The following is a 16517-nucleotide window of genomic DNA, read 5'->3' as shown; positions in this document are numbered from 1 at the left end:
CGCCCCCTCTCCATTTCTAAATGAAACAGTCATATATATGCATCTTCTTGTTTTGCTCGAATCAACTCTGACACTCAGGTCGTGAGTAATGAAACAGACACAGATGATGGAGACGAGGGGCGGGGTGGTGTTTGTGATGGTCAGAGGCAGAAAGTTAAAGGTGGATAAACACGGGTGCTGTGATCTGTGACGACGTAGGTGAACAAATCAGATGATGCACTCGTTTGTTTGTCTCGTGTCAATCTGTTGAATTTATTTTGAAGAGTATATTTGCTGGGAAAAAAAGCATCCCATGTTCATACCCAAGGGACAAATTGGTGATAGCTAATGCAAACATATCAATACAATACAATCGTAAGTGTCTGGAAGCGAAAGAGTAAAATAAATGACAGACGTAGATTTTTGGAGTGATTGTTGGTTTATTCGTTACTGTACCTGTCAGGTAATGAGAATCGGTGCCTTCTCCCTATCCAGGACATTACATGCATAAACATGCAAGAAAAGTATATCAAGCTAAGTGCCCAGCGCATTGTCCTAAAAGTAATTAGAAGAAAATCATGTAAAACCTGACAAAATAAGGATTTACACCATGATATTAAGTGATAAGAATCCTTTCGAATTGTTTATTTTTGTATTATTATGTATTATTATTTCTTAGATGTGGTTGCTGTTTTATTTTTTATGTGAATGTTGTCAAACTACTCTGAAGGTGCTAGGTATTGTCATGCCATTAGCAAGCATGTCATGTATTTGCTCATGCTATGTTAAAATCTCAGGTCTGTTGTTTATTTGAGACAATTAAAAAAACATTGTGGAAAAATACATATTTGCTCTAAAAAGTTAAATCTGCCTCTTTTCTTTTTCTTTTTTTAATCACTAAATCACAAGTTTCGAAGCTGACCGAGTTCCAAACTATTGTGTTGTGTGTTTCCGTCTTTAGAGAGTATGCTGAGGACGGCCAGTAGTCCAGACAGCCTCCGATCACGAACGCCCATGATAACCCCTGACCTGGAGAGCGGAACTAAATTGTGGCATCTGGTGAAGAACCACGACCATTCGGACCAGAGGGAGGGCGACCGAGGCAGCAAGATGGTCTCTGAGATCTATCTGACACGGCTGCTCGCTACAAAAGTAAGACAGAGTGTGTTAAAAAGTAAATGTCAAGTCAGGGGAAAACAAAACTCTCAAACTGCACTTCGAACCATTGGGGAACAGTACAACTTACCACTGACGCCTAATGGGGTATTGTTTTTGTGCATTATTAGCTCTGTAAAGCAAAGGGATCCACCTCATCTCTTTGATGGTTGCGGAAACTGCGAGTACGGAGAGTCTGCAGGTCATTGAGGAGTCTTAAAATATATCAAAACACATCATCAAAATTCAAAGCATTCCTCTGTCAGCATATTGACATTTGCATGTATTTGGTTGGCAGACGTTTTGGTCCAATAGTGACGTACAAATGCGGTACCATCCCGGCCATAGTAGATCGAGGAGAAGCCAAGTGTCACAACGCTCAGTTCCAAGTGCGACAAGGCTGCAGGTGCATGAAGTTACACATTAGTGTGGAAGAGAAATGAGAGTAGTTTCTCTAGAGAGAGAGGTAGAAACAGGGAGGGAGGGAGATCATGTGAAGTGAGGGGGGGACACTCTAAAGACTAAGACCTGGATTGAGTCGAGTAACTTGTTCCATCACCAAGGAAGCACACACACACAAGAGGAAAGGATTGGCATGTAATGAGGTTTGATTTGCACTTCGTGGTGAATCAGGGGGTAGGGGGTGGGTGGGTGTCGAGCCAGTGGCCACTCTGTCGGTGCATTAATGACTTGAACTCAAAGTATTATCAACCTGGACCCTTTTTTCTCGTGTTTTTTTCCCCATCCTAAGTATCTAATGGCGACAACAGGTTTTTTACATTTTCTTCCAGTATTAATGGGGTGGGGGGGGATGCTGCAAACAGCAGCCGTCTTCTGGAGGTCAATGTGCATCCACTCAAAGTGCTTGGTTTTGCCACCGACAGGCTCATATTGTTATTATGTGTCATTACAGAAAGGAATACAGAGGACTAAAAGGTTTTTGATTAACTTTCTCTTTATGTCTGTTGTTGTGTTGGTTGTGTCTTGTTGCCGGGAGACAACTGTGGAAACGCGAGGGAGATGTTGTCAGAGCTTGTTGTGTTGATTTCGCCAATTTCACCAATGTGGATGCGTCATGCGATTAGGGAGAAGAGGACCAAGCACTGATCCCTGTGGGACCCCCATACCCCCTCTGTTGTGCCACATAGAGTCAGCTGTTTCAGCAGTGGGGTCGCTTGTTGGTGAAATGAAATATTGTATTTTAAGATATATATTTGCTGCTCAGGAAAGATAAATAGACCTACCAAACCAAATTGGTTGCCAATGTAAGAAAGGATTGTAAACACACACACACACACACAAGGATAAACAGGCCCATAACAATTCCTTCCATCTTCCATCCTTGCAGCACGCGGCTTCTTTTCCTCCCCCGGTGTCTCTCAGTTCATTGTCTCTTTCCTAATTGTAGCGGGGGGAATGGAAATATAGCAATGGGCAGCGGTTACAAGTGAGCCGGCTTATCAATTTCCACTGGTAATAAGAAAAAGAAACAGATTAATAAAAGGTGGGCTTGTGGTGCAGAGTGCAGGGAGGCAGATACAGGAGATGTCAGGAGGCAGGTAATTTGTCGAGGGATTGAAGATTAAAGGATGGAAGATGTGAGATGACAAAACAGAGGCAAATGCAATTGAGAAACTCATCTTGTCCTTGTCTCTCAATATCTGTCTTTCTGCTTCCTGTCTATGTAGATCTCAGTACATTTGATCTGCGACCAGGGCAAGGAATTAATTGCTGCTCCATTTCGCGACGGCTGACTAAATACGATCCCCGAACATCTCCTCGGTAATAGATTCTGCCAGATGGAGGAATCTAGGAAACAAATGTGTTGTTAGGGGAATTCATTGAGCTTCATTTGATGCGATTATCTTGAGGCACTGTCATTGGAGGATCGCGCCATTCCGAACCCGAGAGCCGGGGTTCCTGTTTGTGATTCTGCAGAGCTCAGTGGGCAGAGCGAGGCAGTCACAGAGCCCGGGTTATTGCTTTGTTTCCCACCGGGGCCGTTCACACTAGAAACACACACACTTCAGGTGCTGCGGCTACAAGTGGCTGGAAATGGTGCACTACATTCTGTCACACAGCACAGAATGTAGTTATTTTCATCCTCTGCTTTCTCTCTGAAGCGTTCACACGGTGGTCCTCTTCTGATTAACAGGTGGAATTTAAACCTAGGCACATAGGATTTTCTTTTAGGAGGTGTTTGTGAGGCCATATGGATTAATTCATGAGCACACGAATGACCGAAATCAATACAAGTAATAAAACAAAACAGTAAAACCTCTGAAGACAAAGGTCAGAGTGAGTTCCCATAATAAGGCGATATAAGCTTTATTAAAACGTCGAAAGGAATCAGAGACAAACTACCGACTTGCAAAAGATCCCGGCTCCTACATCTATATTACAATGTTAAAACTTTAATATTTTACCACCGAGCAACTCTCAAGCAACAATATGTTTGTGAAGAATTCATACTTTGTAGGAATGTGCAGTTTAAATTCCTCTTGTTGTCTCTGTCCTCGTCCTTCCACTCAGGGTACGCTGCAGAAGTTTGTGGACGACCTGTTCGAGACCATCTTCAGCACGGCCCACAGAGGCAGCGCGCTGCCGCTGGCCATCAAGTACATGTTCGACTTCCTGGACGAGCAGGCCGACAAGCACTCCATCACGGACTACGACGTACGGCACACCTGGAAGAGCAACTGGTGAGCGGGAGAGTTATTCAGTTACTGGCAGACCCGCGCTGGTGGGATGGTTATTGGATGCCGTTCCAAGGTGGAACCAGAATCGTCCCAAGTAATTTTTTCAAGCATAAAGTTAAACATTGCCTGATTCCAGCTTTTTTAAATGTGAGAATCTGTTGCTCGTCTTTGTCCAATGTAATGTTTACATGGATATCTACATGGCAATTTAATGACATCACCTTTCGACTTTTTGATGTCCATTTCCTACATTTTAGAAGAGTTCACAATGTGATCATTCAAAGACTACATTAAGAATGTTTCTGATAGTTTTGCATTTGCTACTTTGAATTGTAATGCATTTGCTACGTTTTTCTGAGCCAGATGGACATCCTGCGACCTGCAGTTCCAACTGTTAATAGCCCATACCATAATGGCCGTGCTCCTGGGAGCACTGTAATGTTATATACCCCATCTGCAAATGTCTAGAAAGTTAATATCTTTATGAACAACACTGAACCAAAATGAACCAAAGTATTATATTAAATCAATAAATCCAGGTCTGCAAAATGCAAAACAAATTAAAATAGTTGCTGTGTCGGATGCTTGTTCATAATTTACTGGACGATTTAATAATATCTTCAGACTGGCATTGCAGCATTTGTATGCATTTATTTCATTAACAGGGTTTGCTATATTTGCAAAGATTTTAGGTCACTCTTTTTAAGTTATGACCAATTAGATTGTTCTACCGGTTAGCTGCTACACAGCCTGAGGGCCGTGGCACCCACTGTGCAAGATTATTACAAACACAATATGAACTTGAAAAACAAGCTTTTAATGCACACAAGTTATGCAATATGGAAAATAATAAAATATGCAGCCGAAGCGAAGCACTCGGTCACTTCAAATTTCCCGTGTTGCATTTAATTATGTGTCGTTAAATGTGTTCCTGAACAAAGTGGCCTCTTCTGTATCGCCCCTCCAGTCTTCCTCTGCGGTTCTGGGTGAACGTCATCAAGAACCCCCAGTTTGTATTCGACATCCACAAGAACAGCATCACGGACGCCTGTCTGTCCGTGGTGGCCCAGACCTTCATGGACTCCTGTTCAACGTCAGAACACAAACTGGGAAAGGACTCGCCCTCCAATAAGCTCCTCTACGCGAAAGACATCCCCAACTACAAGAACTGGGTCGAGAGGTACGTCAAAAGTGGAACCCAGACGAGCGGACGTTCACATCACTTCAGCCACAAAAGACCATTTGTATAATAATCACTCTTGGTAACACAGGCTGAATAATTGAGATAACGGTGGTATTTTCTGGGTATATTTCTGGGTGAACTACAGCACATCCACAGTTCTTAGTGCGAAGTGAACACAAATCCATATGAGTTGTTGAAGCTGGGAAGGTTGACTAATCTGTAAAATTGTCCTCAAATAAAAGTGAGGCAGAGTAAATGATTCTTTTAAAACCGCCGTAAGATTGGGAGAACGTAACAGGTTGAACTTTGTCCGCCACGAGCATTGGAAGCATTTCTCTGGTCCCACACGGTTCTATTGAATTAGTGCACACAAAAAAAGTCACCAACTTTAATTACAGCTCGCTCCAGGTCCCGTGAATATGAAACACAGTTCACAAAGAGTGTAGGAAATATGTGAAATGTCAGCTCCGTCGGTGACATTTTAAAATGCCATTTGAATTAAGGTCCAAGACAACAGTGTCAAATCACCTGTAAAGTAGCAAGCGTTGTAAAAACATACAAATAAGAGATGGATTTGTTGCAGCTGTTATCTCTCAAAAACAACTTTTTTTCTTGTGCGTGTGTGTGTGTGTGTGGGGGGGGGGGGTTTCTAAATAGCTTCGGCAGAATGAATTGCAGCTAAAGCAAATGCTAAAAAATAACTCCAGCAACATTTTTATGAACTTTGTTTTATACCTTTTCTACTTTGTTTAATCACTGAATGAAAATTCTCTAGTTAAAGTAATTTACTGGTTTACTTGACGTCCATCTCTCTTTTTGTGTTTACGATCGCTTTTTGTATTCATTTTTTTATCTCGTGCTGTTTAAGTGTTTATTTTTATTTTTGTGTGTCTGTGTTTTATGTGTGGCCATGTGTGAAACCACGCCGCCATCTTGGTCATTGTGCCCCTAGTAAAAGTCATCTCAATGGGATTAACTGGGATAAATAAAGGTTAAATAAATAAAATCAATGGCGCGTGCATTGGGGCATGGTCCCCATTCCCTCCCGCTGCAACAGAGGAGCAGACAATTATCCCGGTACCGGGTCCATTTCTTTGTGTCGAGCGACACACTTGAGCGTGCTGCGGCGAGTCCTCGGGCTCTCGACGGAGTGTCCGCAGGCAGTATAAGATAAGGATTTATCGGTGACGGTTAATTGGCTGCAGTTAAACCGTGTTTCCATTATGCCTCCAAATCCACGCTCCACCCAGGATGCTCCGCTGCTGTAAACCCTGAGATGGTTGATGGTGGATTCTGAAAACAGGTCTGGGTACAGCTCAATATTAGGTATTCTTATTGTACTCCCGCCTCACTGTTTAAGGCCATTTTGTCCCGAGCCGATACCCGTTAATGCCGAGTTATCATAATAAGGAGCTGGATGAAAATGATTGGGATGGGAAAGGGTGGAATAAGTGGACTATTAACGCCCCACCCTAAATTCAAATTAGTAGAATCACTAATATGACTTATATACTAGGTGATGCTGTCGCCCACTATGTATCAGATCAGCTGGGCGGCTGTCGCCCGGGGCGGGGAGGAGGGGGGGAGGGAGGGAGCAGGTCATCCTTTAATCACAAAGTTGGTGGAGCGATCCCCGGCTCCTCCCAGCTCCAAGTGTCTTTGTGCGAGACGCTGAACTCTGAAGTGGCTCCACAGCTTTCACAGCTCACGAGGGAATATTCAAATACAATATAAATCTGGAGTGAAACAAAGCAAAAGGAGCTTCCCTGCTCCCCCTGAAAGTTCAGTCACTTAGCGCAGAACAAAAATAAACTCCCTTTTCCCCCTATAATCATTTTTCCTCCACTTCAACATTCAACATTGATATGCCCCCGAACGCCACACGGTCCACCCGTCCTCGGCTGCGCCCGACCGCCCTTCCCCGCGTCCATTGGTCCCGTCAAAGTGTCCTCGAGCGAGATACTGAAACATCGGCGAAATATTGAACGTGGAACTGTGAACTGCATCCATCCCCCTCAGTGAGGAGCCCGGCGGCCAGCTGCCTCCGTTTGCATTCGGAGTATTGAATCGCGAGCCGTGAGCCGAGCTTTGTGACAGAATACGAACGGTGTGCGGTGCATAAAACTCTTGTCTCTCCCCCAGGTACTACTCCGATATCTCCCGAATGCCGGTCATCAGTGATCAGGACATGAGTGCCTACCTTGCAGAGCAGTCCCGCCTGCACCTCAGCCAGTTCAACAGCATGTCGGCGCTGCACGAGATCTACTCCTACATTATCAAATACAAAGACGAGGTGAGCTTCCCCCCCGCCTTCTCCCCCCCGGAGATGCAGGAAAATGGAGTGGGAGGGGAACCGGAGCGTTGAAAGTGCTCGGGAGCAGGGTGTGCCTGCTTCACTTCACTTGTGTTGACTAATAGCAAGAGGTCATTTGAATTCAATTACGCTGATACCCGGTCCACGTTGGTGAGAGCTGGAAGGTATTATCGCCATCAGGGTGCACAATTAAAGCGTGAGCTTAACACATTATGGAGCTAATGGCGCTTCATTAGGAGAGACCTGCGTGCACAGTAGGCTAGAGCTGCTGCTGGTTGATTAAAACTCAACATTTATGTACAAAACCATCAGTGTGTGTGTGTGTGTGTGTGTGTGTGTATAGGTTTCATCATTTTGAGAGAAAAAAAGCGCTTATTTGATTCTTTTTTTTGTTGCTGAAAACTAGATGAGAAGATCAATACCACTCCCCCTTTCTGAAGGCCAATAATGAAACTACAGCAAGCAGAGACACAGTGCGGTTGCCAGGCAACCGGCGGAGGCTCTGGGAAGTAAATAAGAGCTCTAGGTATTAGAAAGGACTTTTTCCGGTGTCGCACACATCTTCGAAACTCACTCTGCGAATGAATGGCATGCCGTGAACATTTCAAACGCGTCGCCATTGAGTCGTGCACGTGTGCCGGGCATTCGCTTTCTTGCTAAAGTCCCTTTCACGCTTGCAGTCCATCCTTAATGTAATCCGTAATGTCCAGGAACTCTCCCTGCACGGGCTCATGTGTGGACGGGAGCGGAATGAGAGCAGCGCCACTGCGGGCGCGTTTACGTCCGCCGCCGCTCACGACGCTTTGAAATCCGCGACATGTTTGGCATTTGCTGAAAGAGGCTCAAGAGGGTAGATGAGACGATTGAGACCCCCCTTCCACATCTGTCCTCTGAAAACCAAAGTGAAAAGTATCAATTTGTGTTTTCTTGCCCGGGCGCATTGACTTCCTGGAGACTCGGGAAGAGTCACTGCACCGGCCAAGAAACAGATGAGTCCATACATATGAGCAGCGCGTTGAACCCGAGTACCTCATAGACGGGTCTCCTTCAACCTCTGCTTTCCCAACTTCATCAAGCATTTATGCAGTGAAAGATAAGCAGCCCCCCCCCCCTCATGTCCCCATCCCGAGCAACAGTATTACAGTAGTTATGCTGGCTGGTTGCAGCTGGCTCCATTCAAACAAACTGCTCCCCTTCATTACAGCCTATTATCCAGATGTAGGCAGCTGCTGGGTCCCCAATCGCCTCGAACACGTGCCCTGACCTTACGCGCACAAAAACACACGGACGTTCCTTGACACGCTCCCACACACACACACACAAACATTCACAGTAAACGAAATGGCGCATACCCAAGACAAATGCACACATAAATACAGCCCCCCTCCCTTGTTCAGACCTCAGCACACACATCCCGTGCAGCCGTCAGCGTGCCTTTTATAGGCATTACGTTTGCCACCCCCCAACCCCCCCATGTTGTCAGCATCAGTTTGAAATGTAATCACTAACAGGGCAGCTGAGATTAGCTGAAATGAAGTTTTTTTTTGTCGTTTATTCTTTGGCCAAAGAGCTGCTGTGTCTGAGCACCAACACATAAAACACATCGGATTGACATAAGCGATCCGGGTGTGACGGCGGAGTTTAATCGGCCTCCACATCCTGTTCTTTGCAGATCCTGTCGGAGTTGCAGAAGGACGAGCAGTCGCGCCGACAGCGGCTACGCGGCAAGCTGGAGCAGGTCATCGACACCATGGCGCTGGCCAGCTGAGGACGGGCCGATCGCGCCCCTCGGCTCGGGGAGAGCTGGCCAACCGACACGCCTTCCCACGACAAACCTTCGACATTTTTGACCCTTCGACGTTTGAAGTCTGTCCGCCATCACCCTCGCCAACAGCAGCGGACAGCGGCGGAGAAGACTGCAAGGACACAAGCGCCCGAGCAGCAGCAGCAGCAGCAGCAGCAGCAGCAGCAGCAGCACACGGGGGAGACGGCAGAGTTTGGAACTGAGGCCACGCCACGCCGGGCCGGGCTGGCTTTTTTCCCTCTTTTGTTCTTTAGTTCTTTGTTGTTGTTGTTGTTGTCTCTGAGCCACCGACCCAGCCCCCAACAACCAAATCAAGCGCACCCTCAGCCTCGGCGGATATGGACCTCAGCTCAGGAGAGTGTTTATCTTCACCAAGGCCCTCATCACATCTAGACTCTTACAGGTGCAGCAGTCGGGTACTTTGGCCACGATCAGGACCGGCACACGCGCACCGCTGACCAAAAAGCTCTTTGAGCTGGATGCAGAGCCGGAACGCGACCGGAAAGGTGTTCGCCGCCGGCTCGACCTGCGAGCCGATAGGAATCAGGGATTCTTTTATCGCGATACTCGACGCCTCGATCCCCTTACGGAATTTTCTGTTGCCGTCCTCCACAGGGAGGTCAGGGGTCGGGGGTCGGGGTCAGCTACAGCGCAGCAGCCTTGGAGCTGGTGAGGATTCAGTGTGTTGCTCAAAGACACGACAGCAGGATGGATGCTTGGCAACACGTGGGCTGCCGCCACTGCAGGGACGACCAGGAGGAAGGACATTGCAGGGAAACTCTTCCTCCAGAACCGACTCTGCAACTCTACATTTTCAGTTTCATAACACGGCTTATGTTGACTAAAAGCTTCTTCTTTTTCAGTTTTTTTCTCCCTTAACTGCGTCCTCTCCCCCCGTGCTGTGCCACTTGTATTACTGCTGAATTTGCACAACAAAGCTAAATCAAAAGAGAGAAGAGGATATATGAATATATATAGAGATATATAGATATATAAATACAAACCTTTTGTTTTTAAAAAAAGTTGAAAAAAAAGAGATGTTTTCCATAGTAATGTACACAAAAAAAAGTTTGCGAAGAGGATTTGATATTTCCAAGATGACAAATTATGAAAACACAAGGAAACAGTTGTCCTGTGCCATGTTTTACTTTGAATGTTGTTTAGTGCAAATGAGATGTGCTATGATGAAAATGTTGCTTAGTGACTAAAAGTGAGAGTTAACTTATATACAATTGTATATATATATATATTTATATATGTGTATGTATCTATACACATAAATATGTATATGTATATATATATATATATATGTATATTAAACCGACCTACAGTGCTTTTGTGTTTGTTTTAGAGAAACCAAATACACGGAGGCCTGGTCAGCTGATTTAGATGACAGAGACATTCCTGCGACAGCAGACGACTAGAGAGGCCCGAGCCGGTCATTTGGACATTCGGCACGCCGTGTCTACGACTTATTGATCCACTTTTCTAGACTCCTCCTCTTCCCTGGAAAAAAACAACCATGCGCTCCGGAATGAAGGCCGGCTTTGGCGTGCGAGGCGAATCGGCCTCGCGGTCTTCTGGTCGGCGGTGAAAGACGCTCGGGCTGAAGGTTCCCACTTTTGAAAACGTGAATGTGGTTTATGAAAAGAAGATGAAATGTAGCCTGATCTATGTTCAGTGATTTCGTACCAGTCGAAGGCCTTTCTCTTTTTTTTCATTTGTGGTTTTGTAGGGTAAAAAAACAAAAAAGAAGAAAAACACGTTAAATGTTTCCTTTCCAGTCCCGTGCTGCTCCGCATTATCTTGCAGTGCTTTTAAAAAAACGTGCATTCATAAACGACACATTCCTTTCTCCTATGAGTGTAAAAAAATAAATAAAAATGGTACACGGTTAATAACAACGGCTAGAAAATACAGATTAAAAAAACCAGATTGAAAGATGTTGAACAAAACCAGGGTAATATGTACTGTGTGTTGTCATCCATCCTGTAAGAGCTTGTTGTGACATGTGGAGCACTAAACCGGGCCTATCGGCAACCGGATCAGACGGATGGGGTGGAGATCAAGTCCCTGTCTGTTTGCTTTGAGAGAGAAAAACAACAAGAACAAAAAAGTCGGTTAAAATGCATCAAATGCAGCTTTTAGAACGCGTCTTCAAAGGAAATCGGTCCAGACGCCTCAAAACCATTTTCTTTTTCTTCCTCTTCAGCAGTGCTACCCTCTAATCCACCCCCCCCCCACACACACACACACACACACACACACAAAGGAAAGGCCTAATCAGCTGACACTATAGTCCAGATCAGACGGCACAGAACTTCCGCAGAACCCTGGACCATCGGCAGGTTTCTCTCTCAAATGAAAGACTATCCATCTCGGCGATAGATCGTCTTCAGTCCAACCCAGTGGATCTCCGGGAAACTCCCAAAACACTGTCGAGCACATTAAGAAGCCACCCGCAATCCATCCCGCCCACATGGACCGACACTGGCGTAGACGCTTCTTTAAAGACGGCCGGCGCTCCGATGGCAGTCACACACGCTCACGAGGGGAAGAAACACATTACAGCTACGTACATTTCTTAACTGTAATTATAAATACAATACGCCGCATTTGTATACATAACATGCCTTATGTTAGGGTTGCACACTTGTTAACCTGTCGCGAGAAAGTGAGCAAAGCACCAGATGGTATTTGTTCAGCTGCAGCTGTGACTTTTTCATTTCTCGGATCGGTGAGTTTGAGTCACTTCCCAGAGTGCCAAGACACTTTTCTTTGTGTCTTGGAGCAGCGATCCTCTTCCCGTCTAAGCTTTAAAGAATCGGCACACAATACCCAAGTTCTGATAAGAATCCATATTAAGGTAACCCCGGAATTATCATTTTTATCAGACGATGTAACTACGCGGTACTGCTAGGTACGAGCCACGCGTTAGCTGACGTCGGCTATCGAGCTAACATGCTAATCTAAAAATGAATCCGAGTGCACATTTGCACATTTTATCGCCTTGAAAGTGTACAATATATAGATTTCTTCCTGTTACTGGACATCTTTTTTCTCCATGGTTGCCCAAGAGTTAAATCATGGCCGATAATGGGCGTGTCACTTTAAATGTAGACTTGCGTAACACAGTTCTTGAGCCCCATATTCTTTTCTCTTTTTTTAAAGATACACACCAGACCTGGACCAACCGGTAATGCCACCTAACCCAAACACGCTGCTGCTGCTGTCAAGTGAAAACTCTAAGCATCGAAAAAGACGTGCATTACTTCCCCTCGATAGGATTATGAACCCCTTTAAAACATCCAGACATTTAGACGTTAGCCTGTCGTTGTCGTTAAGATGCCAGCTCTTTTTTTTGTTGAATCTGCCGTCAGATGTGTGAAACGTACTGTACGTGCTTCAATACTTGAACCACTGATCTCCACAGGGTAACAACACACAGCTCATTGTCATCCAGGGGGAAAAGCTTCGTGACTTGAGACGATCTCGTATCCACTTTTCACTTCTTCCACACACGGATTCAGCACTTACTCATAGCCATTTAAAAAGACTCCCTCATTGAAGGTATTCAGTGTTTGTATTTCCGCTTGGTAAATGGTGAGTTTGAGCTGATGTTACTTCCGCAGGCTCATTAAAGCGTTCTGTTCACTTTGATCGAATGACTGACTCGGCCTGATGTGTTTATGTCGGACCGCTACCCACCGGCTCAATTGTTCCGTTGATGGAGATTTGTGACGATAATTTTCAGTGATGTGGAAATAGCAATGAGGCTTAGTAAGTGATGGGGAAAAAAGAAGAAGAAAAAAATAATTAAAAAATCAGCAAGATGGCGGGAGAAGGCCGACTTGGTCTCTGGTGCTTTTGTTTCCTCGTGTTTTTTCTGCTTTCCCACTTGTTGGGGGTAAAAGATGAAACGGCAGAGGAAGCGCTTTGAAGACCATGGCAATGCTTCGTTCTCCATTCCGTTGCATCCGTGGCACTCGACTTCCACAGGGATACGTGCAGTGATGAAGGAGGCAGGAGGAGAGAGAGAGAGAGAGAAGGGAAGACATTCTCTCGACAATTGGCCGACGCAGAAGCGTTCACCGCGTCTGGCTCTGGCCGTACTGCAAATGGGGAATTTCTATTCTTTTTCATGTACTTGAAGGGTTCTGATTCAAGGCACAGTTCAAAATGCATTTTTACAACATCATTCAAGAAGAACTTTGAAATGCAACAGTTCTGCTTTCTTTCGCAGTCTGAGGTGAGAAGTTTGTTGGCTAAGAAATCAAATGTCAGCCTATGTTTAGCCTAGCTTAGCATAGCACATTAAAGAGCTAGCCTGCCTCGGTCCGTAGTGAAAGTAGAATATGCCTACCGACAAAACTAATTGTATCTTATTCATTTGATCTTAACGTAATGTAACGCATGGTGTGGGTTTAGGGAGTGTGACCGTAGAAAATCTCTGACAGATAGGCTAACTCCCCCTTACATCAAATATGTTGTATTATTTTCGTTAAACAACCAAACAGCTGAAAAGTTTACTATCCTGTTACAGAATTGTGCTTATTCTCATTCGTGGAGCAGAGTTAGAGAGAAAATCGATACCACTCTCATATCTGCTAAGTGTGAAGCTGGGGAGAGAATACCGTTAGCTTAGCTTAGCACCAAGACAGGAAGCAGGGAGAATGGCTCGCTAAGCTCGGCCCAGAGGGAACAAATGAAATGCACCGACAAGCACCGCTAAGCCCGTTAATAACTCCTTTGAGCCGGGCTAGCCACTTCCGTATCTCCGCTAAGCTAACGTAGCCTAGCTCTAGCTTCGTATTTAGCATAATGCTTCAGACCTGAAATCGATATCAATTGTTTTCCATATAATTCTCAGCAAAACAGTGAATCCAGGGCATTTACCAAATTTAAAAATTGGTACATCAGCAAATGAAAAACAAAAACTAATGATAATTCTAAATAAACACATTTCCATTCAGAAAGCCTCTCAATCTATTCTGAAGTGTTCGTGAAAATGTACTCATTTTCAGTCCGGGCTGCTACTGCAACACAACCGTAATACTTCATGTGACATTTATTTTGTCCCCCACACTCAAAGTTTCTCTTCCCTCCAGTTCTCTCCAGCTTCCACACCTGCTGAGATCACTTCCATTAGAGTGCATTTCAGAGAAGGAGCACAGGATGTAAAAAAGGTGAATTAAAAAAACATCTTTCACACACAGATTAAAGAAGAGAGCGGTCGAGAGAGGAAAAAATATCTTGAAGAGTTTTAATACTTTATGAATTCTGATACCTTTTTAAGAGTTTCAGACTTGAAGCTGCTGCCGTGTAAATATCCTGCTCTTTCCTATTTTGCAGATTTATTACGTGTAAATAGACACGCATCAAGGAAAGATTAAACATGTTTTTTTGCTAAATCTGTCTCGTCTCATGTTTTCATTTCCCGTCCCCATATAGCCTCTAAGTTGTGGATTTGAAAGTTGTGAGAAGTTTTAGGTTTATTTCAAGTGCACGTCACCACGAAAGGCCTCGAGAGATGAAAAGCGGCACATGATTGTACTCTATGCATTCTGGCAGAGCGGAATCTACAGCTCCTGTTTGATTTCCCCACTTTCACCACAGTGATGGTGATGAGGACATTGACAAAGATAGAACACATTATAATGAGCCCTCACAGATGGAAATCCAGTCAGAAATCCCTTCCTGCAGCGAGCCAGGAAGATGCAGAGCAGGTTTTCAGGAGAACAATCATCCGTATCCACTCACTTTCCCACACTTGTCAAACGACTGAAATTGTGCCGGTGAGTGCGAGGCCAGTGAATCCTTAAATGACGCTGTCAGAGATGTCGCAGTTATGATGTGATAGATGGGCTTCAGGTGCTCAGTGTTCCATTTATCTTTCATATGCTGTAAATCTTTCAAAAGAGATCATAAATAATATAAATCTGTTTAACAATGGGCTTCACTGGGTCGAGAAAAAATACAGGGATATATATATCCAAGATATTTTAGTTTGGACCAACTTGGACTAAAAGAAATGTGTGTGCATATATATATATAATATATATATATGCACACACATTTCTTTCTTTAGTCCACATTGGTCCAAACTAAAATATCTTGGATGGATTGCCATGAAATGGTATACAAACATTCGATGTTCCCAGAGGATAGATCTCAAGCACTTGGATGATTTGATGACATTTTATCTAATGCCACCATGAAGTTGACATTTGTTTTTTTATTCCTGAATTTCTTATTGAATCTATTGGCGTGAACTTTGGTTCATATATCCGTTGTCCCCAAAGGATGAATCCCAATCAAAAAGTGTTATTTACCGTTTATCTCGCACCACCAGCAGGTCACACTTTAACCCTTCATGGAGTGAAATATCTCAATATTTACGGGACGGATTGGCACGACATTGACGTTCTGATGCGAGCGGTTGGGATGGACGGCCGCAAAGAGCTGCGTGTGTGTCCCGAGATACTTGAGCCATGTTCACGGTCAAATTTGAGTTATCGTTCTTACGAGTTACAAACTTGTAAATGGCGAATGGACTTCAACATAAATTTCACAACTACCTGGGAACCAATATAACCAACTTGGGGCTCAATGGTGTTGAAAGTGCCTGAACAGAAAGCACACACAAAAGGAGGCCTCCGGCAAAGTCTTCTCCAATGTGATTACGGCCTCGTTTAAATCAGTGTCCGAAATATTGAGTGTGCAATTATTGCGCTGTGTAGTGCCCTCAAAGATTCCAATAATAACACAAAAACATTCTCTCCATGGACATGTACACAGCTTTGTGACGACAATCAGACAAGATTAATCAATCAATCAGTCAAACACTGATGCTATAAAATGACAGTTGCGTGACTGCATCAATCAGCAATGACACAAAATGACAATGATTCTTTTCGCAATGGAGCCAACGGCAGGGTGTCCATTTTGATTTCAGAGAACTGCTTTGGTGCGTTATTTATGTTGGCCTCTCTCTCTCTGTCTCTCTCTCTCTCTCTCTCTCTCTCTCCCTTCATCCGTCCTTCCCGGAGCAAATGGTACGCAAACAGATCAAGTGTCGTTTCTCTCCTCACGTCCCTCCGACTGTCCATTGCCAGTTGGAAAATGTAACATTTAAAATGTGTCGAGCCCGCCCCCCTCGGGGACCGGGCGGGTTGACAGGCAAACCCGTCAATCAAATTAAAAAGCCCATTACAAAAACATAAAGAGGAGAGATTCAGACCTCCGGAGAGAATCTGACCTGGATATCACAGACACCTCGTCTTTGCTCTCTATGGGATTGACCTCTCTTTATTACCCTAAGTGATTTTTTGTGTGTTCTGTGGGGCCATCTCAGACTCTCATTTCTTCCTCTGCATGGGGAGG

The 16517-nt window shown here is 44.6% G+C and overlaps 1 protein-coding gene across 2 annotated transcripts in view; it reads left to right on the top strand.

Moving 5' to 3' along the window:
* The window catches only part of plxna1a (plexin A1a), a 257240-nt gene extending 242691 nt beyond the window's left edge, over positions 1-14549 (top strand). For both annotated transcript variants that reach the window (XM_056423991.1, XM_056423990.1), the window contains exons 29-33: positions 941-1131; positions 3667-3836; positions 4801-5013; positions 7159-7309; positions 9003-14549. In XM_056423991.1, coding sequence (XP_056279966.1) covers positions 941-1131; positions 3667-3836; positions 4801-5013; positions 7159-7309; positions 9003-9098 — 821 coding nt within the window. In that variant the 3' untranslated portion in view covers positions 9099-14549. The remainder of the gene's footprint in view (positions 1-940; positions 1132-3666; positions 3837-4800; positions 5014-7158; positions 7310-9002) is intronic.
* The last annotated feature ends 1968 nt before the right edge of the window (positions 14550-16517 follow it).

Source organism: Pseudoliparis swirei, chromosome 9, assembly GCF_029220125.1.
Source record: "Pseudoliparis swirei isolate HS2019 ecotype Mariana Trench chromosome 9, NWPU_hadal_v1, whole genome shotgun sequence".
Lineage (NCBI taxonomy): Eukaryota > Metazoa > Chordata > Actinopteri > Perciformes > Liparidae > Pseudoliparis > Pseudoliparis swirei.
This window is presented reverse-complemented; position numbering and strand designations above follow the sequence as displayed.